Below are 22,044 nucleotides of genomic sequence, written 5' to 3'. Positions count from 1 at the left end.
ATAATCAGAACACCTGATCAGAATATACATATTTAACTTAAAACAGATCTTTTCATGCTAGCTGAGCTAGGATAAATTTATGGCAAGAGAAATGCCTGGCACATTGCTGCTAAGTTGTCCTGGCCTCCTGCCAGGATTTATGTTTGAACACTTCTGGGATTAATGATACACTTCACATAAAGGATTATTTTTACATTTTGGTTCCCTGGAATGAGCACAGTGAGTAAATTGTAATGCCAAGTAGCAAAAGAAGCTTTTGAAGGAGCTGCCACTTATTGTATGTATTATTATGAATTATTATTGACTTTAAACGCTGGGTTTCTTTCATTCCCTAGATGTGACAAAGGACATAATGTCAGATCAACTTTATGTGAAGGACTTTTAAATTTATCTCTAACATCTGAGAAGGAAAGCGACATCTGACTTTAACAGATGTACCATAATGTAAACAAATAATTTTAATATACTTAAGGAATATTACAAATCATTGTGCATATGGTATATAGTTGTTTTATTTTATTTTGATTGTAGAAATACATGGCTCATTTCAACACAGAGACATTATTTTGCTCTTTACATGCTTAATCACCAGCAAAAATTTGATTAGGAGGTACGAGCTTTCTTTACTGGAAGCCAGGGCATTAAGCTCTTTGGTGTAATTGTTTAATTACCAGTGCACCGTTTTAATTGACATGCTGTTATAACTTTCCATGGTAAGGCAGACGTAGTGTTTTATTTTTGTTTCTTATCTAATGAAAACCACTCTCTCAGATGGGCTGGTTTGGCAATTTGACTTCAGAAAAAGTATTGCGGAATGAAGTTTTTATGTGAAAAAGAAAAAGAAATTAACTTTAGTGTGCGTCTCATTGGTCTGCCAAATTGGAAGTACATTTTAAGCCTGATTATCATGTTCTAATTAGTCTCTGGAGGACATTCATGGACAATCGAGTGCTCATTAATCCATCTTCTTCCTGTAACATTGATTTGTTCATCCCCTTTTAGAGACTCAGACATAGAAACCCAAAACTGATATGTGGTGTTAATGTGCTTACAGATGTTGCCACCACTTATCCAGATAAGAAGTCCATCTTAATGTACGTCACATCTCTCTTCCAAGTTTTGCCTCAACAAGTGAGCCTTGAAGCCATCCAGGAGGTGGAAATGTTGCCAAGGCCATCAAAAGTTACAAGAGAAGAACATTTTCAACTACATCATCAAATGCACTACTCTCAACAGGTAAAAGATGGAAAAGATAGCTAATAGCCATGATATTTCCTGTTTGATATGGAATTTTATAATGCACACGTGTCTATATTATCTGTGGATAGATACACATATATGCATATATGTAGCATTGTGTGTGTATATATATATATATTCACACATGCGTATATGTGCAAAAGTGTATATACAGCTTAGCTTGGAGTGTGTGTGTGTGTGTGTGTGTTTGTATGTGTGTCTTTGGAGAGAAAAAAATGAGAGGACTCTGTGAACCTAAATTTTACCTGATATCATGAACTATAATGTTGTTTTCCAGACACATTTTTAAAATGCTCTGCTATTGGTAAGCACCATTTTATATGAATTTAGTACACAGAATAGATTGTATTTCCATTGTGTAAAATGACATAAGAGTCATATACACATTAAACTTTCCATCAGCTAGAGCACAAAGCAGGAAACTAGACCAAGAGCAAAGGCAAGTACTCTGTTTAATAATAATTTCTTACTTTTAGTGGCAACTTGCTGATGTATTAACAAGTTTTGAATACTCAAAATAACATTTTTGGTAAGATGAAATTAGTTTAAAATAATTTAAGTAAAATTTAAATGAGAATACATGTGGTAAAGACGTCTATGATATTATTGTATAGAATCCAGTGGGATTTTTCTATTACATGTCTTGTTCTTCTTCCCAAGAAGAATATTTAGGGTGCTTTGTTTTGTTGTTGTTTTTTAATTATTTGACACAACGATGAAAAAGCCTTTAGCGAAATTTCTGCTGAAGGCGTGGAAAGCTCTCAGGCCTCATTTTCTCACTCTACTGAGCTAATTCTATATTTAGCTTATGAAAGCTCCAGTCTTTTCCAGGGTATTGACATGATGAATTCTGGTTTTGTTTACTTTGGGTTCAGAGAAAATTGCTTTGGGATGCTTGTTTTCCAGATGGCAGGGCCGCATTCTGTATTCGTGCTGAAGGTGTGTCAGTATGGAATCTTTATGATGAAACCCCATCCTCCTCTCTTCCCTGACTACCTGCTTTCCAACATGACATTGAACACACCACAGTGCTTGGAGTGTGCCAGTTTCGAATATCACTTATATATGTTTAGGATTGCATTTTTCAGCTCACTGTTTCCGTTTGATATTTGTTTTTCTAGTGTGTTGGAAAGCAATTCCTTTCAGGGTTACTTATGTTGTCTCCTCCTCCTCCTCTCTGTCTTCCTTCCCCAAACCCTTCTGCAGATCACTGTCAGTCTAGCACAGGGCTATGAACGAACTCCTTCCTCTCCTCAGCCTCGCTTCAAGAGCTATGCCTACACGCAGGCTGCTTATGTCTCCACCTCTGACCCCACACGGAGCCCATTTCCTTCACAGGTCTGTCAACATTTACTCTCTGTTCTCCAAACCAAAGAACTTCTTCATCCAAGATAACCTAACATGGTTTTTGTGTGTCTGTTTGAATTTTGCAGTGCTTTTTTTTTTCCTTCCCCCTTCTTCATCCAGAGTCTTTTCATGGTTCTCAGTTGTATTAGATGCTTGACACGATGCTGTTTTTGCTGTTGAGAACTCTCTAGGTTTAACCATATGTTCATTCTTCATGGCTGATGATTCTCAAAATAGTGATTTGTACTCTCATTATATAATTACCTGTAAGATTAGCTTTTATGAAGGTTACAATGGTTATACCAAAACATGAAGCTCATTAAAGAGAGCTCATTTAATAGAATGAGAAACTGCATATAATTTTCTAGTCACAGTACTTGGGTAGATTTTTCTAGATATCTGATTCCTAAGGGAAATACATTCTCTATATAGACACCCTTATTATATATTCACTCTCTCTATATATGTATTTGTATTCTATTTAAGAAAAATATAACTGGAAGCTTCTTCATTTTAATTTGGCTAATTTAAACTTGATAGCAGGCTCTGTAGTATTTATACAAGAAAGTCACATTCAAACCAGGTCAGATTCTATGCACCATTCAATATTTTCCATGTAACAAATCTTCTCAGTGGAGTTTTCCTTCATTATTGCAATGTTGTAGAAAACCGAAAAATACAAGAAGCTATAGCCTCTACATGTTAGAGCATGGAAATGAGGTGTGCTAGAATTGCTGGATTTGATAAAACTTCCTTTTAAGAGAAAATGTTATATATTTTGCTTAGAAGAACAATTTGAAAAGTTCTTGCAGAAGTGACTTTTTAAATACAGCACTGTGAATGGGGATTTAGAAATTATTGTCTTGATCTCATTGGAGACTCATCAGTTTTGTTAAGACAGTGGTTGTATTTAATTTGTGATTTATTTGGAGCAGTTAATTGATGCGTGAGGTTGAAAGTTTTTTAACACTGAAAGATTTCCCCAAGGGAACATATTTCAGGGCATCCCGATGCCCTTTATCCTTGGCTGGTTTTCTTGCCAAGTTGAACAAAGGAGATGAGTGAGAGTGTTTATGTGACTCAGCCTCATCTTCAGTTAGATTCCCATCCACATTTTCCAAAGGTCAATTGTATATTCTTGAACAAAATAACTTCATCCGTGTCTTCATTATCAGTAAATAAAAAGAATTCTGCCACACATTACTGAGTGTTAACTATATGCTATGTATATACATCATATGAACTAGCAAAATCCTTATAATGACTCTCAGAGTTGAGAGGTACTATTTTTTATCTCCATTTGAACTACATCCACTTCCTTCCTTTCTCTTCTCTCACCCTCCTGACTCTCCCTAACTCTTTAGGCTTTTTTTTTTTTTTTTTAATCACCATACTCTAAAAGAAAATTCCAAGCCTTAAAAAACAGGTGTCGTTCCTCCTAAAATAAAGAAGTGTAAGGCAAGACAAAGAGGGAAGTATTTCCCCCCTTATTTTCAGTTTATTGGGCTGCCTTTTCCAGAGATTTTCTCCAGTGCCTACTCTGGCAGCACATTTTTACCTCATTACCATCTCATTAAGGCATTGCTCAGGTATGACTCCTTAATGAAGTAATTATAAATGGACTTAATTTTGCTAGATGGTATTTGTTCACTCTCCCTTTGTCTAAATATTACAAAATATGTACTATATCATAAAATATTCAACAGTTCACTTATCTGTTTTAATTTAACAGAAGCCACGGAAATAAACCTATTGTTATCCTTTAGAAAAGAAGAAACACAAATTAGTTGAGTAATGATATATTCTGCCTATTTTTAAAGGAACCACAGCAGAAAATGGTGCTACATGTAGTTAGGTTTGAGAAGTTTGTGTATTATTTACTGAGAACATTTTTCTGAAGAGTTTCTCAGAGGGGCTGAGCCTGTACTGCCTCCTACAGGTTGTATCTGATCCACTTCAAATGACAGGCCAGATTGGATTGCATCAGAGGGTTTCATTCAAATGTTTACCTGGTGGTCTATAAGGAAGGATTAAGTTTTCTGTAACGGAAGAGAGAGCCATGTGGTGACTGTTCTCTGTGGGAAACATAAAATTCTAAATTATCTTTAGAGTTTCCAATATCTTAGAAACATTAACTATCCCCTTCTGTCCCAACTTAGAAAATCTGATTTATAGTCATTGCAGTTTGTGAATGTATTTAGGTGAAGCAGTCTGACCTGTCTCAGGCTTTCTGCCTATAAATCAGTTTTTCTCATAATTTACCAAGAAGAAATAGGATCTGATGTGAACCCCAACTTTGCCTTCATTGTATCACTTTACCACCGATTCTTCAGTGGAGGACATGGTTTATATAGTTACACTGAATTTCTATTTTTATGACTTTGATCGTACCTCTCATTCTACTCCTAGTCTTAATATCCAAAATCCCCAATATCTTTTCTCGCTTTCCATTCCTCTCTTTCTCTAGGCACCTCACACTAGCCAAAACTCCTGTAGGTGTACACCTCCTCTCTCCAGACACACCACTCCGTTTTATCTTGTAAATGTACTATTTTATGACCCTTTCACTGATCATTTTTTGTAGTCTATGCTTTATATATTCATTTGTTTATTCAACAAATAATTATACTTCATCACCAAATCCAGTGTCTTTTTATCACCTCTCAGGCTTTGTACTGTCAGTGTAATACTTTTCTTATAGCCTCTAGACTTAACAGCTTCTTCTTCATCTCTAACTGTCCTGTGTCTCTTTCCTTATGTGGCTTTTACTCCTCTTTCAACTGCCTTAGCATAAGTGTCTGGTGTGAGATCCTTTGACCTTCTTTTTTGTATACATTGTCTCTTGTCAGTATGATTTAGTCTCTTGACTTGAAATTCTCTGCCCCTATGATCATTGTATCTATGTCTTTACTACTTCCAATCTCTCTTGATTTACAGCCTCATTTCCAACTCATTTTCAACTCCTTGATATGTATCTATATCTTGATGTCCACTGATTTCTCAAGCCTCTGATATCCTGAAGTGGACCTTGTTTCATTGCTCACAAACCTGTTTGTTGTCCTGTTGGTTATGTAAATGAAGATGTTATTCAGCAGTTCTTGAAACTTAAATATGTGACATACTCTTTTGTCTGTAGTGATCTGATATTCAGTAAGGAGATATGTATTGTCAATTCTTTCTTCACATATTTCTTCATTAAGTTATGTCCCCTCGGTATAAGTGCCCTCTGATTCAGGCTCTCACTGCATGTCTTCTAGATTACAGAAATAGCTTTGCAATCAATATCACTCTTTTTAGCTTAGTCCCCTCTAAATCAGATTAGATTTTCTTATTAAGAGCTTTAATAATGCAATTCACAAAACTTTCTTCACTTCCTTTAGCCTCTCTGACAATTCCATTCTCCCAAATTTCATCAATAAATTCCATGATCTAGTAACAATTTATATTTTCATGCTTGTTTCACAGTAATCTATTTTATGTTTTCTTTACTCCAACCAAATGAAATCACTTTTCTCCTGCATAGTGTGAAGAAATTTTGTGTCTTAGCTTTTATGGTTCTCTCAGCCTGCTGCTGCTGCTGCTGCTGTCGCTTCAGTCGTGTCCGACTCTATGCGACTCCATAGACGGCAGCCCACCAGGCTCCCCTGTCCCTGGGATTCTCCAGGCAAGAACACCGGAGTGGGTTGCCATTTCCTTCTCCGATGCATGAAAGTGAAAAGTGAAAGTGAAGCCGCTCAGTCGTATCCAAGTCTTAGTGACCCCATGGACTGCAGCCCACCAGGTTCCTCCATCCATGGGATTTTCCAGGCAAAAGTACTGGAGTAGAGTGCCATCGCCTTCTCCGTCTCTCAGCCTAGAATGACTTATATCTTCTTTTCAAATTGGTCAGTTTAATACAAATTTCAAGACCTAACCAATAAGTGGCAGGACCTGGATTCAAGTTCAGATTTATCTAATACCAAGTTCATGTTAATTATACTGCCACTAAATTTTCTCTATTATTATTCTCACACGTTGAATAATATTCATTTATGTCATAATTTTATACTTATGTATTAATCACCTATGTAGCAGGTATTATTATAGGACCAAATGACACATAATTAAACAAATATACAAAATAATTCCTGCCTTGATGGAGGGCATGTGCTCGTGGGAGAGTCGTAATGTGAACAAGATAAACTGTATAAGTAGAATAAAATTTCAAATAAAATGAAAGTAATATATAATAAGTAAAATATAGTAGGAAGTACAATAGTATATTGCTAAAAGTAAAAATATAAAAGAGGACGGTGGAATATGCAGTACATGGTGGAAAAATGTTAAAATTTCAGTGTGTAGTCAGAGGAGTCACTAAGAAAATAAATATTGAGTAAAGACTGGAGAGAGGTATGGGTGCCTTTGGGAAGATAAACACATGAGGAAGAAACACAGATAATACAAAATCCCTGAGTCATAGGAATATTTGGAGTATTCAAGGAAAGGCATAGGTTAGGGGCACATTACTGGAGACATAGTAATAGACCAGATCACATAGGGCCTTATAAGTAATAGTAAAGATTTTTATTACCATTGAGGTAGAAAGCTATTGGAGGAGTGACATAAACTTATGATATTTCAACTTGGCTGCTTTGTGGAGAGGAGATTTAAAAGAATAAGGATGGAAGCAAGGAGACTAGTTAGAATGCTATAGCAGTAATCCAGGCAAGATACTATTTTTTATTTCTTTCCCCCCAATATTTTTTTGTGGTCAAATACAGATAACATAAAAGTGACCATGTTAACCATTTTTAAGTGTGCAATTCGGTGGTTTTGGATACATTCATAAAATTATCTAACCATCACCACCATCCATCTCCAGAATTCTTTTCATCTTGCAAAATGGAAGATCTGTATCCATGAAAAAAAAAAATAATAACTCCCGTGATTTTCTCCCTGCAGCCCCTGGTGAACCACTCTTCTACTCTCTGTTTCTATGAGTTTGACTACTACTACTTTTTTTTTAATTCAATGTATAATGAGATAATATGATCATATAATATTTATTTTTATGTATCTAGCTTATTCACTTAGCATGATGTCCTCTAGGTTTATCTGTGTTATCTCAAATGGCAGAATTTCCTTCCTTTTAAAGACTGAATAACATTTCATTATATGTATATTTGTGTTTATGTGTATATATACACACACACATACACCATGTTTTCTTTATTCATTCATCCAGTAACTGACATTTAGGTTTGTTTTCATATCTTGGCTATTGTGAATAATGTTCCTGTGAACATGGGAGTGCTGATACATCTTTGAGACACTGTTTTCATTTCCTTTAAATGTATACTGAGAAGTGGAGCTGCTGGATCATATGGTAGCTATTTTTTTTAATTTTTGAGAAATCTCCATAGTATTTTTATTTACAAAGGTTCTGCCTTTGAGCATGATGCATAGTAATTGAATTCTGGATAATTTTTGAATAACTATGTAGTGTTTTCCAATTCAATATGGAACACACGTTAGCTGTATTTTTTGAGAATATTTAATTGTGTTATAAGAAAGTGAAGATGATAGATAAAACTTCTAAGAGGCATTAAACATCAACTTTAAATAAATCAATAACTTATGAAATATAAGTGAACCCCACATGTTAAATTTCGCTGATGAGGAGATATTAGGCAGAGGCCAAAATATGTGTCACCTGTAGGTAGTTACTTAATCTGTTGCACATGTTAAAAATAGGTGGAATACACAAGAGTGTTGCTCACAGATGGAGAGAGATGAAAAGACCAAACAATACGGTATGGTTAAATGACTTCTGGGCTGACAGCTACATCATTCCTAAATTGACCACCCATTAATGAAACTCAGTATATCTTATGGCCTCCCAAGTGCTCTACATAAAAAATGCAAATAAATCCTGTAACTATCTAGCAGACTAATGAATGAGCTTCAGCTATAGGTCAGCTATACTTGCCCCTGCATCTCTCCAATAGAGCAAGTGTATGTGGTGGTCGTAGGTACATTCTGTCCTAAGAATGCACCTTGCTCAAATCTCACCTGTGGTTCTGTCCACCACACCATCAACAAGGAAGACTGATGCAACAAAACATGCATGTTGTACAACCCAGGAGAAGAATCTACCTGCAATGCAGGAGACCTGGGTTCAACCCCCGGGTCGGGAATATCCCCTGAAGAAGGGAACGGCTACCCATTCCGGTACTCTTGCCTGGAGAATTCCATAGACAGAGGAGCTTGGCAGGCTAGAGTCCATGGGGTCACAAAGAGTGGGACACGACTGAGTGAATAACACTTTCACTTTTCCTTTTATTTTCTTTTTTTCACTTTCAAGATTTAAATAATGTGGTGATCCTGCTCTTTGACCTTATCCCATCGTTCCCTCCATCTGCTTCCCCTTGCTTCTTTGCATGTGCATTAAATGATGTAATCAATGTTAAGATTGGAACATATTCATTTGGTTAGTGAGCCTTTCTGTTTTCTGATCTAGAATGGCATTCCTAGTAGTAGAATTGGAGGCCACTATTGCATCAAGATCATGCTCCATATGATGTAGTGGGTATGTGTTATGAAAGAATTCAATAAATCAAGGCTTAATATGAGGTTTTTCTTTAAGCAGTGGGAAGATTGGAGTTGCCACCAACAAACCTATAGTAGATTGTAGAAGGACCAGTTTTGAGAGTAAGGTTAGAGGCTCACTTTAGAATGTGTTAATATTTTTTTAAGTTTTTTTTTTTAATGTAAGTATAACTGACATGCAACATATTAATTTCAGGTATACAGCATAATGATTCTATATGTGTATGTTGTGAAACGATTACCATAGTAAGTCTAGTTAATATCTGTCATGTAGTTACATTCCCCCCCACTTGAGATGAGAACTTTTAAGATTACCTTCTTAGCAAATTTCAAATATGCAATATGGTATTATTAACCACAGTTGCCACGCTGTACATTGTATCCCTATGACTTAACTGGAAATTGGTAGCTTTTGACTTCCTCCACCCATTTTGTCCACCCCCAACCCTTGCCTGTGGCAACCAATCTGTTTTCTGTGTCTATGTTTCTAGTTGTAAGTGAAGTCTTACGGTATTTGTTTCTTTCTTTGACTCATTTCGTTTAGCATAATGCCTGACAGGTCCCTCTACATTGTTGCAAATAGCAAGATTTCATTATTTTCTACAGCTGAATAATATTCCAGTGTGTGTGTGTGTGTGTGTGTGTGTGTGTGTCACATTTTCTCTATGCATTCATCCATGGATGCGTACTTAGGTTGTTTCCATCTCTTGGCTATTGTGAATAATGCAGCAGTGCACAAGGTGATGCAGACCTCTTTTTGAGGTAGTCTTTTTGCTTTGCTTTGTCTAAATACCTGGAAGAGAAATTGTTGAATTATATGGTAGTTCTATTTTTAATTTTTTTAACCATTTATCATTTACTTATTACTATTATTATTATTTTTTACTTTACAATATTGTATTGGTTTTGCCATACATCAACATGAATCCACCACGGGTATACACATGTTCCCCATCCTGAACATCCCCCCCCCCACCTCCCTCCACGTCTCTGGGTCATCCCAGTGCACCAGCCCCAAGCATCCTGTATCATGCATCGAACGTGGACTGGCAATTCGTTTCTTATATGATATTACACATGTTTCAATGCCATTCTCCCAAATCATCCCACACTCTCCCTCTCCCACAGAGTCCAAAAGACTGTTCTATACATCTGTGTCTCTTTTGCTGTCTCGCATACAGGGTTATCATTACCATCTTTCTAAATTCCATATATATGCGTTAGTATACTATATTGGTGTTTTTCTTTCTGGCTTACTTCACTCTGTATAATAGGCTCCAGTTTCATCCACCTCATTAGAACTGATTAAAATGTATTCTTTTTAATGGCCAAGTAATAATCCATTGTGTATATGTACCACAGCTTTCTTATCCATTCATCTGCTGATGGACATCTAGGTTGCTTCCATGTCCTGGCTATTGTAAACAGTGCTGCGATGAACATTGGGGTACACATGTCTCTTTCAATTCTGGTTTCCTCAGTGTGTATGCCCAGCAGTGGGATTGCTGGGTCATATGGCAGTTCTATTTCCAGTTTTTTAAGGAATCTCCACACTGTTCTCCATAGTGGCTGTACTAGTTTGCATTCCCACCAACAGTGTAAGAGGGTTCCCTTTCTCCACACCCTCTCCAGCATTTATTGCTTGTAGACTTTTGGATCGCAGCCATTCTGACTGGCATGAAATGATACCTTATAGTGGTTTTGATTTGCATTTCTCTGATAATGAGTAATGTTGAGCATCTTTTCATGTGTTTGTTAGCTGTCTGTATGTCTTCTTTGGAAAAATGTCTGTTTAGTTCTTTGGCCCATTTTTTGATTGGGTCATTTATTTTTCTGGAATTGAGCTGCAGGTGTTGCTTGTATATTTTTGAGATTAGTTGTTTGTCAGTTGCTTCATTTGCTATTATTTTCTCCCATTCTGAAGGCTGTCTTTTCACCTTGCTTATAGTTTCCTTTGTTGTGCAGAAGCTTTTAATTTTAATTAGGTCCCATTTGTTTATTTTTGCTTTTATTTCCAGTATTCTTGGAGGTGGGTCATAGAGGATCCTGCTGTGATTTATGTCGGAGAGTGTTTTGCCTATGTTCTTCTTTAGGAGTTTTATAGTTTCTGGTCTTACATTTAGATCTTTAATCCATTTTGAGTTTCTTTTTGTGTATGGTGTTAGAGTGTTCTAGTTTCATTCTTTTACAAGTGGTTGACCAGTTTTCCTGGCACCACTTGTTAAAGAGATTGTCTTTTCTCCATTGTATATTCTTGCGTCCTTTGTCAAAGATAAGGTGTCCATAGGTGCGTGGATTTATCTCTGAGCTCTCTATTTTGTTCCATTGATTGATATTTCTGTCTTTGTGCCAGTACCATACTGTCTTGATGACTATGGCTATTTTTAATTTTTTAAGAAACCTGTTTTTAGTAGTGATGACACCAATTTATATTCACACTAATGATGCACAAATGTCCCTTTTTCTCCACAGCCTCACCAATATTTGTTATTTCTTGTCTTTTTGATGATAGCCATTCTAACAGGTGTAAGGTGATATCTCATTGTGGTTTTGATTTGCATTTCCCGATGATTAGTGATGTTGGGCATCTTTTCATTTGCTTGTTGGTTACTTGTATGGCTTTTTTGAAAAACTGTCTATCCAGATCCTATGCCCATATTTTAATTGGATTCTTTTTTTTTGCTATCGAGTTGTATGAGTTCTGTATATATTTTGGATATTAACCCCTTATCAGATATATGTTTTTCAAATAGCTTTGACCTTAGCTGTTCCATAAAAATTGAGAATTATTTGCTCTAAATTTCTGAAAATGCACTTGGAATTTTGACAGAGATTGAAATTATTTTGGGTCTCTCTTTTCTGTTCCATCTCTGTGTCTTTTTTTAATGCCAGTATTTTTTGATTATTATAGTTTTGTAATATAAACTGAAATCAGAGAACTTGATGTCTCTAGCTTTAGTCTTCTTTCTCAAGATTGCTTTGGCTATTTGGGGACTTCTGTGGTTCCATACACATTTTAGGATTATTTGTTCTATTTTCATGAAAAATGTGATTGGAATTTGGATAGGGATTGCATTGAATCTTTTGATTGCTTTGAGTATATGGATACTTTAGCAGAAATAAACCCATACATGTATGGTCAATTAATTTACAACAAAGGATATGAGAATATGCAGTGTGGAAAGGATAGTCTCTTCAGTAAGTGGTACTGGAAAATTAGATACATGCAAAAGAATGAAGAAGACTATCTTACACTATACACAAAAATCAGCTCAAAATGGATAAACGACTTGAATACAACACCTGAAACCATAAACCTGCCAGCATACAACAAAGCTGGTAAGCTTATTGATGTGGGTATTACTAATGATGTTTTGAATCTGACACCTAAGCCAAAGGCAACAAAAGCAAAAATAAAGAAGTGGAGCTACACCAAACCGAAAAACTTCTGTACAGGAAAGGAAACCAACAAGAAAATGAAAAGGCAGCCTACAGAATGGGAGAAAATATTCAGCTGTGGACTTGTCATGTATGTCCTTTATTGTGTTGAGATAAGTTCCTTCTGTCCCCAGCTTGTGGTGCGTTTTTATCATGAATGGGTATTGAATTTTTTCAGATTTTTTTCAATTTGAGATTGAATTTTTTCAGATTCTTTTTCTGAATTTTTTCAATTCAATGGGTTTTGAATTCTTTCAGAATATTTTTCAGATTGAATTTTTTCAGAGTCAATCATATTAAGATAGATGATCATATGATTTTTATCCTTAATTTTATTAATGCAGTGTATTGCATTGAATGTGTTAATCTTGAGATGCTTATGAGACATGTATATCAACCTGGAGTTCTAAGATAGGAGTTGAGGATAAGTCATTCGGAAGTCATCAACAACATAGATAGCATGTAAATCCAATGAACTGGCTGAGATCACCTAGGGGAAAAAAAGTCACCTAGATGAGATCACCTTAGAGAGGAGGTGGAATTGGCAAATGGGATAAAAAGGATTGCTAGAAAGAAGACATGAAAGAGGGGAGCATGTGGTATTGTAGAAGCCAGGGGAAGAAAGTGTTTCAGGGAGAGAATAGTGTTTAATATGACTAATTATTACTGATTAATCAGTCCAAATAACATTAGTATTAAAAATTAGCCTATGAAATGTCAGTGAAATAAGGTCCCTGGGAAATCGACATATAGCAGTTATCACACGGCTTTTCTAATAATACCCTTCACTCTCTAAACTATCCCACTTTGGCCAATATGTTATACATTCACTCTGGTTGATATTTGCTTTAATGAGAGCACTTTCAATGTTGTGTCGTTTTTTTGGAAGTGTTGCTGATTTGAGTGGGTTCAAGAGAGAATGAAAGTTAGGGCCTAGTAACTGCACTGTAACACTTGAAAAACCTATACTGAATCATTTATGTTCACATGGATAAAAATCTATATCTCTTAGATGAAGCCACTTTTTAAATTAATTTTTATATTAATTGGAGGCTAATTAAGTTACAGTATTGTGGTTTTTGCCATACATCAATGTGAATCAGCCACAGATGTACATGTGTCCCCCTATCCTGAACACCCCTCCCATCTCCCTCCCCACCCGCTCTGGGTTGTCCCAGAGCACCAGCTTTGAGTGGCCTGCTTCATGCATCAACCTTGCACTGGTCATCTATTTTACATATGATAATATACATGTTTCAATGCTATTCTCTCAAATCGTCCCACCCTTGCTTTCTCCTACATAGTTCAAAAGTCTGTTCTTTACATATGTGTCTCTTTTGCTGTCTTGCATAGGGTCATCATTACTGTCTTCCTAAATTCCATATATATATATGTGGTAATATACTGTATTGGTGTTTCTTTTTCTTATACAGTTAATATACTGTATTGGTGTATTGAAACAGAAAAACCAGTTTCATCCACCTCATTAGAACTGACTCAAATGTGTTCTTTTTTACAGCTGAGTAATATTCCATTGTGTATACCACAGCTTTCTTATCCATTCGTCTGCTGATGGACATCTGGGTTGCTTCCATGTCCTGGCTATTGTAAACAGTTCTGCAATGAACATTGGGGTACATGTGTCTCTTTCAATTCTGGTTTTCCTGGTGTGTGTGCGTAGCAGTGGGATTGCTGGGTCATATGGCAGTTCTATTTCCAGTTTTTTAAGGAACCTCCACACTGTTATCCATAGTAGTTGTACTAGCTTGATTCCCACCAACAGTGTAAGAGGGTTCCCTTTTCTCCACACCCTCTCCGGCATTTATCGTTTGTAGACTTTTTGATGTCAGCCATTCTGACTGGCAGGAGATGGTACCTCATTGGGGTTTTGATTTGCATTTCTCTGATAATGAGTGATGTTGAGCATCTTTTCATGTGTTTGTTAGCCATCTGTATGTCTTCTTTGGGGAAATGTCTGTTTAGTTCTTTGGCCCATTTTATGATTGGGTCGTTTATTATTCTGGTATTGAGTTGCATGAGCTACTTGTATATTTTGGAGATTAATTCTTTGTCAGTTGTTTTGCTTGCTATTATTTTCTCCCATTCTAAAGGTTGCCTTTTCACCTTGCTTATAGTTTCCTTCATTGTGCAAAAGATTTTAAGTTTAATTAGGTCCCATTTGTTTATTTTTGCTTTTATTTCCATTACTCTGGGATGTGGGTCATAGAGGATCTTGCTGTGATTTATGTCAGAGTTTCCTGCCTATGTTTTCCTCTAAGAGTTTTATAGATTCTAGTCTTTCATTTAGATCTTTGATCCATTTTGAGCTTATTTTTGTGTATGGTGTTAGAAAGTGTTCTAGTTTTATTCTTTTACAGGTGGTTGACCAGTTTTCCCAGCACCACTTGTTAAAGAGATTGTCTTTTCCCCATTGTATATTTTTGCCTCCTTTGTCAAAGATAAGGTATCCATAGGTGTGTGGATTTATCTCTGGGCTTTCTCTTTTGTTCCATTGATCTATATTTCTGTCTTTGTTCCAGTACCATTCTGTCTTGATGACTGTAGCTTTATAGTAGAGCCTGAAGTCAGGCAGGTTTATTCCTCCAGTTCCATTCTTCTTTCTCAAGATTGCTTTGGATATTTGAGGTTTTTTGTGTTTCCATACAAATTGTGAAGTTATTTGTTCTAGTTCTCTGAAAAATACCATTGGTAGCTTGATAGGGATTGTGTTGAATATATAGATTGCTTTGGGTAGTATATTCATTTTCACTATAATGATTCTTCCAATCCACAAGCATGGTATATTTCTCCACCTATTTGTGTCATCTTTGATTTGATTTCTTTCATCAGTGTTTTATAGTTTTCTAAATATATGTCTTTCGTTTCTTTAGGTAAATTTATTCCTAAGTATTTTATTCTTTTCTTTGTAATGGTGAATGAGATGGTTTCCTTAATTTCTCTTTCTGTTTTCTCATTGTTAGTGTACCAGAATGCAATGGATTTCTGTGTATTAATTTTATATCCTACAACTTTACTATATTCACTGATTAGCTCTAGTAATTTTCTGGTGGTGTCTTTAGGGTTTTCTATGTAGAGGATCATATCATCTGTAAACAGAGTTTTACTTCTTTTCCAACCTGGATGAAGCCACTCTTAACTGATTATGAATCTATATATTAGTTTCCTCTTGTGACTGTCATGAATAATCACAAATTTAGTGGCTTAAAACAGCACAAATTTATTATAATTTGTTATATTATGGGGTTTCCCTGGTGGCTCAGTTGGTACAGAATCTGCCTGCAATGCAGGAGACACAGGTTTGATCCCTGTGTTGGCAAGATATCCTGGAGAAGAGAATGGCAACCACTTACAGTATTCTTGCCTGGAGAATCCTGTGGACAGATGATCCTGGTGGGCTACAGTCCATGAGGTCACAAAGAGTTAGACATGACTGAGTGATTAAGCATGCAGACACACAAACATTATCTTACAGTGTAGAAGTTCATCCTGGGTCTCACTGGGCTAAAAAAGCTGTCAGTGGGACTGCCTTCCTTCTGCAGGCTCTAAGGGACATACCATTTCCTTGCCTTTTCCAGCTTTTAAAGGCTCCTCACCAGTTCCCCCGAATAATGTCTTCTGCTCTCTAATAAGCTCACAAAGTAAAGGAATCAGGCTTTGGAAAGTCACCCATGGCAGGCATGCATGCATGCTAAGTCACTTCAGTTATGTCTGACTCTTTGTGACCTCATGGACTGTAGCCCACCAGGCTCCTCTTTCTATATGATTCTCCAGGTGAGAAAACTTGGGTGTGTTTGCCATCCCTCCTCCAGGGGAACTTCCCAACCCAGGGATTGAACCCATATCTCTTATGTGTCCTGCATTGGCAGGCGGGTTCTTTACCACTACCACCACCTGGGAAGCCCATGTTTTACCTATATTCTTATAATTTTGTATTAATAAAAAAGAATTACATCCCTATCAATCTTGCCAGAGCAAAAAAGGACCTCTCTTCTGTATCTAATATTTGCAGTTTTTGAAAGCCTTTTGAATACACATCTCATTTGACCATTACAAAAAACCTTTGCAATGATCTTATTGGACTCATTTTAATATAGGAGAAATTTTAATGGAATGAAGTGTTTGTGTAAACAGTGAATAACTGGCAGAACTGGGACTCAAAACAGGTGTCATCACTTCCAGTAGAGTTTTGAGGTTGTTCACTTTGAAACCCCTAGCCAGATCAGCCAGGGATCTCTTACTTTTTCATCATCATTATTTGTCAGTCTTCTAATATTTATAAATGCTGGAAAGCATTTGGGAAGAAAAAGAAATCTTTCTCTTCCTCCTCTTTGCCTGATGAACAATAGCTGTCCACTGCCTGGCAGTCTGCCTGTCACCAATAGGACAGGTAAATAATTATTTGTCCATTTGTGAAATAAGAAGTTGAACATTTAAAATAGAGATATTAACTGTAGAACATATAGAAACACTACAGAGAATCAGCCTCTGTATTATAAAAATATGTAAAACATTGCAAAAGTAATAATTATACATGAACAATAAAATTGGCTCTTCTAATAATAAAGGGGAAAATAGAAAAAAAAACATACTTGTGGGTCTCTTCAAAATAATTAAAGTTAAAATTAAGAAAAAGAGTTACCTTGACATAGTTTTGATCTATATTTATAAAGTATATGGTTAGGTGGAGAAAAAGAGGAAAATACTTTAGACCTAAAAATGACATTTAGATGCTCACAAACTAGAAGAAATAAAAAGTGACCAACATACAAAGTGTGTTCATGCCCTCAATGTTTGTGTCTGTTTAGACACAATTCATGCTTCTCAGGGTTGTGGTCCTTCCCTTGAAATGGGTCAGATCTACAATTTTCATCTATCTACTTACTAGTAATTTCCATGCATGGATCTTACCATAATCTCAAGTTCAGGGTATTTAAGCCTGACCTCATCTTGGCCCATGGGACCAGTGGTCTCTGGATATTTATTCTCATCAGGTCTTGAACCTATCTAGTCATATATGACTCTTCCCTGAACTTCCCCATTTCAGAACAGATCAGATCGGTCACTCAGTCGTGTCCGACTCTTTGCGACCCCATGAATCGCAGCACGCCAGGCCTCCCTGTCCATCACCAACTCCCGGAGTTCACCCAGACTCACGTCTATCGAGTCAGTGATGCCATCCAGCCATCTCATCCTCTGCCGTCCCCTTCTCCTCTTGCCCCCAATCCCTCCCAGCATCAGAGTCTTTTCCAATGAGTCAAATCTTCTCATGAGGTGGCCAAAGTACTGGAGTTTCAGCTTTAGCATCATTCCTTCCAAAGAAACCCCAGGGCTGATCTCCTTCAGAATGGACTGGTTGGATCTCCTTGCAGTCCAAGGGACTCTCAAGAGTCTTCTCCAACACCACAGTTCAAAAGCATCAATTCTTCGGCACTCAGCCTTCTTCACAGTCCAACTCTCACATCCATACATGATCAAAGGAAAAACCATAGCCTTGACTAGACGGACCTTTGTTGGCAATGTCTCTGCTTTTCAATACACTATCTAGGTTGGTCTTAACTTTCCTTCCAAGGAGTAAGCGTCTTTTAATTTCATGGCTGCAGTCACCATCTGCAGTGATTTTGGAGCCCAGAAAAATAAAGTCTGACACTGTTTCCACTGTTTCCCCATCTATTTCCCATGAAGTGATGGGACTGGATGCCATGATCTTCGTTTTCTGAATGTTGAGCTTTAAGTCAACTTTTTCACTCTCCACTTTCACCTTCATCAAGAGGCTTTTTAGTTCCTCTTCAATTTCTGCCATAAGGGTGGTGTCATCTGCATATCTGAGGTTATCAATATTTCTCCCGGCAATCTTGATTCCAGCTTGTGTTTCTTCCAGTCCAGCGTTTCTCATGATGTACTCTGCATATAAGTTAAATAAGCAGGGTGACAGTATATAGCCTTGACGTACTCCTTTTTCCTATTTGGAACCAGTCTGTTGTTCCATGTCCAGTTCTAACTGTTGCTTCCTTACCTGCATACAGATTTTTCAAGAGACAGGTCAGGTGGTCTGGTATTCCCATCTCTTTCAGAATTTTCCACAGTTTATTGTGATCCACACAGTCAAAGGCTTTGGCATAGTCAATAAAGCAGAAATAGATGTTTTTTCTGGAACTCTCTTGCTTTTTCCATGATCCAGCAGATGTTGGCAATTTGATCTCTGGTTCCTCTGCCTTTTTTAAAACCAGCTTGAACATCAGGAAGTTCATGGTTCACATATTGCTGAAGCCTGGCTTGGAGAATTTTAAGCATTACTTTACTAGCATGTGAGATGAGTGCAATTGTGCAGTAGTTTGAGCATTCTTTGGCATTGCCTTTCTTTGGGATTGGAATGAAAGCTGACCTTTTCCAGTCTTGTGGCCACTGCTGAGTTTTCCAAATTTGCTGGCATATTGAGTGCAGCACTTTCACAGCATCATCTTTCAGGATTTGGAATAGTTCAACTGGAATTCCATCACCTCCACTAGCTTTGTTCATTGTGATGCTTTCTAAGGCCCACTTGACTTCACATTCCAGGATGTCTGGCTCTAGGTCAGTGATCACACCATTGTGATTATCCGGGTCATGAAGATCTTTTTTGTACAGTTCTTCTGTGTATTCTTGCCACCTCTTCTTAATATCTTCTGCTTCTGTTAGGTCCATACCATTTCTGTCCTTTATCGAGCCCATCTTTGCATGAAATGTTCCTTTGGCATCTCTGATTTTCTTGAAGAGATCTCTAGTCTTTCCCATTCTGTTGTTTTCCTCTATTTCTTTGCATTGATCGCTGAAGAAGGCTTTCTTATCTCTTCTTGCTGTTCTTTGGAACTCTGCAGTCAGATGTTTATATCTTTCCTTTTCTCCTTTGCTTTTTGCTTCTCTTCTTTTCACAGCTATTTGTAAGGCCTCCCCAGGCAGCCATTTTGCTTTTTTTTTTGCATTTCTTTTCCATGGGGATGGTCTTGATCCCTGTTTCCTGTACAATGTCACGAACCTCATTCCATAGCTCATCAGGCACTCTATCTATCAGACCTAGGCCCTTAAATCTATTTCTCACTTCCACTGTATAATCATAAGGGATTTGATTTAGGTCATACCTGAACGGTCTAGTGGTTTTCCTGCTTTCTTCAATTTAAGTCTGAATTTGGCAGTAAGGAGTTCATGGTCTGAGCCACAGTCAGCTCCTGGTCTTGTTTTTGCTGACTGTATAGAACTTCTCCATCTTTGGCTGCAAAGAATATAATCAATCTGATTTTGGTGTTGACCATCTGGTGATGTCCATGTATAGAGTCTTCTCTTGTGTTGTTGGAAGAGGGTGTTTGTTATGACTAGTGCATGCCCATGGGGCAACCCAAGATGGGCGGGTCATGGTGGAGAGATCTGACAGAATGTGGTCTACTGGAGAAGGGAATGGCAAACCACTTCAGTATTCTTGCCTTGAGAACCCCATGAACAGTATGAAAAGGCAAAATGATAGGATACTAAAAGAGAAACTCCCCAGGTCAGTGGGTGCCCAATATGCTACTGGAGATCAGTGGAGAAATAACTCCAGAAAGAATGAAGGGATGGAGCCACAACAAAAAGAATACTCAGCTTGGATGTGACTGGTGATAGAAGCAAGGTCCGATGCTGTAAAGAGCAATATTGCATAGGAACCTGGAATGTCAGGTCCATGAATCAAGGCAAATTGGAAGTGGTCAAACAAGAGATGGCAAGAGTGAAAATCGACATTCTAGGAATGAGCAAACCCAAATGGACTGGAATGGGTGAATTTAACTCAGATGACCATTATATCTACTATGGTGGGCAGGAATCCCTCAGAAGAAATGGAGTGGCCATCATGGTCAACAAGAGTCCGAAATGCAGTACTTGGATGCAATCTCAAAAATGACAGAATGATCTCAGTTCGTTTCCAAGGCAAACCATTCAATATCACAGTAATCCAGGTCTATGCCCCAACCAGTAATGCTGAAGAAGCTGAAGTTGAACGGTTCTATGAAGACCTACAAGACCTTTTAGAACTAACACCCAAAGAAGATGTCCTTTTCATTATAGGGGACTGGAATGCAAAAGTAGGAAGTCAAGAAACACCTGAAGTAACAGGCAAATTTGGCCTTGGAATACGGAATGAAGCAGGATAAAGACTAATAGAGTTTTGCCAAGAAAATGCACTAGTCATAACAAACACCCTCCCCATGCCTAGTTAGTTCTTAATTTCTACCCGGTTTTGAAGATCCTCTGGAGAAGGAAATGGCAAGCAACTCCAGTACTCTTGCCTGGAAAATTCCATGGACTGAGGAGCCTGGTAGGCTACAGTCCATGGGGTCTCAAATAGTCAGACACTGAGCAACTTCACTTTCACTTTCTGTGGATTATTCCTAGTACCTTTTCCTTCCTGTCTGTTAAGTGTGGATTTTGACTTTATCTAATCTGCCAAATTTTGTCAATCTTATCTGTAACTGTCTTCCTTCACACACTCCAGATCTTTCTTAGGGTGTGTCTTTAAATTATACAGTTCAATAATTTTATCTCCTCCTCCGCCTTCTTATCCATTGCTCTTTCTCTGTTTCATAGGTGATGTCCACTAATAAAAGATGTACAACTTGAGAGTTGTGAATTAAGTTTTATTTGGGGCAAAATAAGGACTACAGGCCAGGAGGCAGCATCTCAGATAGCTCTGAGAGACTGCTCCAAAGTGGCAGTGGCGGAAAGTCAATATATAAGATTTTGGTGAAGGGGGAGTTCAGTACCATGAAGCACTCATTTTATAAAAGTTTTTTTTTTGTTAGTCATGAGAATTTGATATCACCATGAAGGGATTTAGTGTTTCTCTAGAGATATGAGGAGATGCAAGGATTGGGATAATAAAATCTGTTCCTAAAAACATCCAACCATCTAAATACCTGTCCTACCAGATTCCCTGGAGCACAGAGTACCTCCCTCCATCCTGAACTCCCTCAGAGGTTGTTGAAGGTCAACAGCTATAGCAGCATGGGGTTCACTCTCCCTAGAGGCAGATGGCAAACACCTTTGTTGTTCAGTTGGCAGTGTTCTTGGTAAGTGCCAATTTGTAGTTGACAGTGAATAGGTACCAATCTGCCTCCCTCTCACATCTACACAAACATTCTCTATAATAATGACTGGCCTTACACTAAATGGCATATTTCAGAACTTGAACAATAAGTTGAAGGAAGTAGTCTCAGCAAAAGTTCTATATATCAATGTTATTTAACTTGTTTTTGCTATAGGATACCTGAACATGATTTAAAAATAAAAAGGAAAAAATCAATTAAAATTAACATTTCACACCCTTGCCATCCCTTATACATGTGTGCTTATGTCTGTGTGAAATTTCAAGTATTTGCAGTTTTC

At 37.3% G+C, this 22,044-nt stretch overlaps 1 protein-coding gene across 21 annotated transcripts in view; it reads left to right on the top strand.

The window, feature by feature from the left end:
• Nucleotides 1–22,044, top strand: part of DMD (dystrophin) — a 2,667,987-nt gene that overhangs the window by 968,985 nt on the left and 1,676,958 nt on the right. For 16 of the 21 annotated variants that reach the window (XM_086387503.1, XM_086387509.1, XM_086387510.1 and 13 more), the window contains exons 8-9: nucleotides 1,055–1,236; nucleotides 2,467–2,598. In XM_086387503.1, coding sequence (XP_086243629.1) covers nucleotides 1,055–1,236; nucleotides 2,467–2,598 — 314 coding nt within the window. The remainder of the gene's footprint in view (nucleotides 1–1,054; nucleotides 1,237–2,466; nucleotides 2,599–22,044) is intronic. The other 5 variants (XM_086387507.1, XM_086387502.1, XM_086387506.1 and 2 more) reach the window with 1 other exon arrangement.

This window comes from Bos grunniens, chromosome X (genome assembly GCF_055505025.1).
Source record: "Bos grunniens cultivar Pamir isolate PY7600 chromosome X, Bosgru_T2T1.0, whole genome shotgun sequence".
In the NCBI taxonomy this organism is placed as follows: Eukaryota; Metazoa; Chordata; class Mammalia; order Artiodactyla; family Bovidae; genus Bos; species Bos grunniens.
This window is presented reverse-complemented; position numbering and strand designations above follow the sequence as displayed.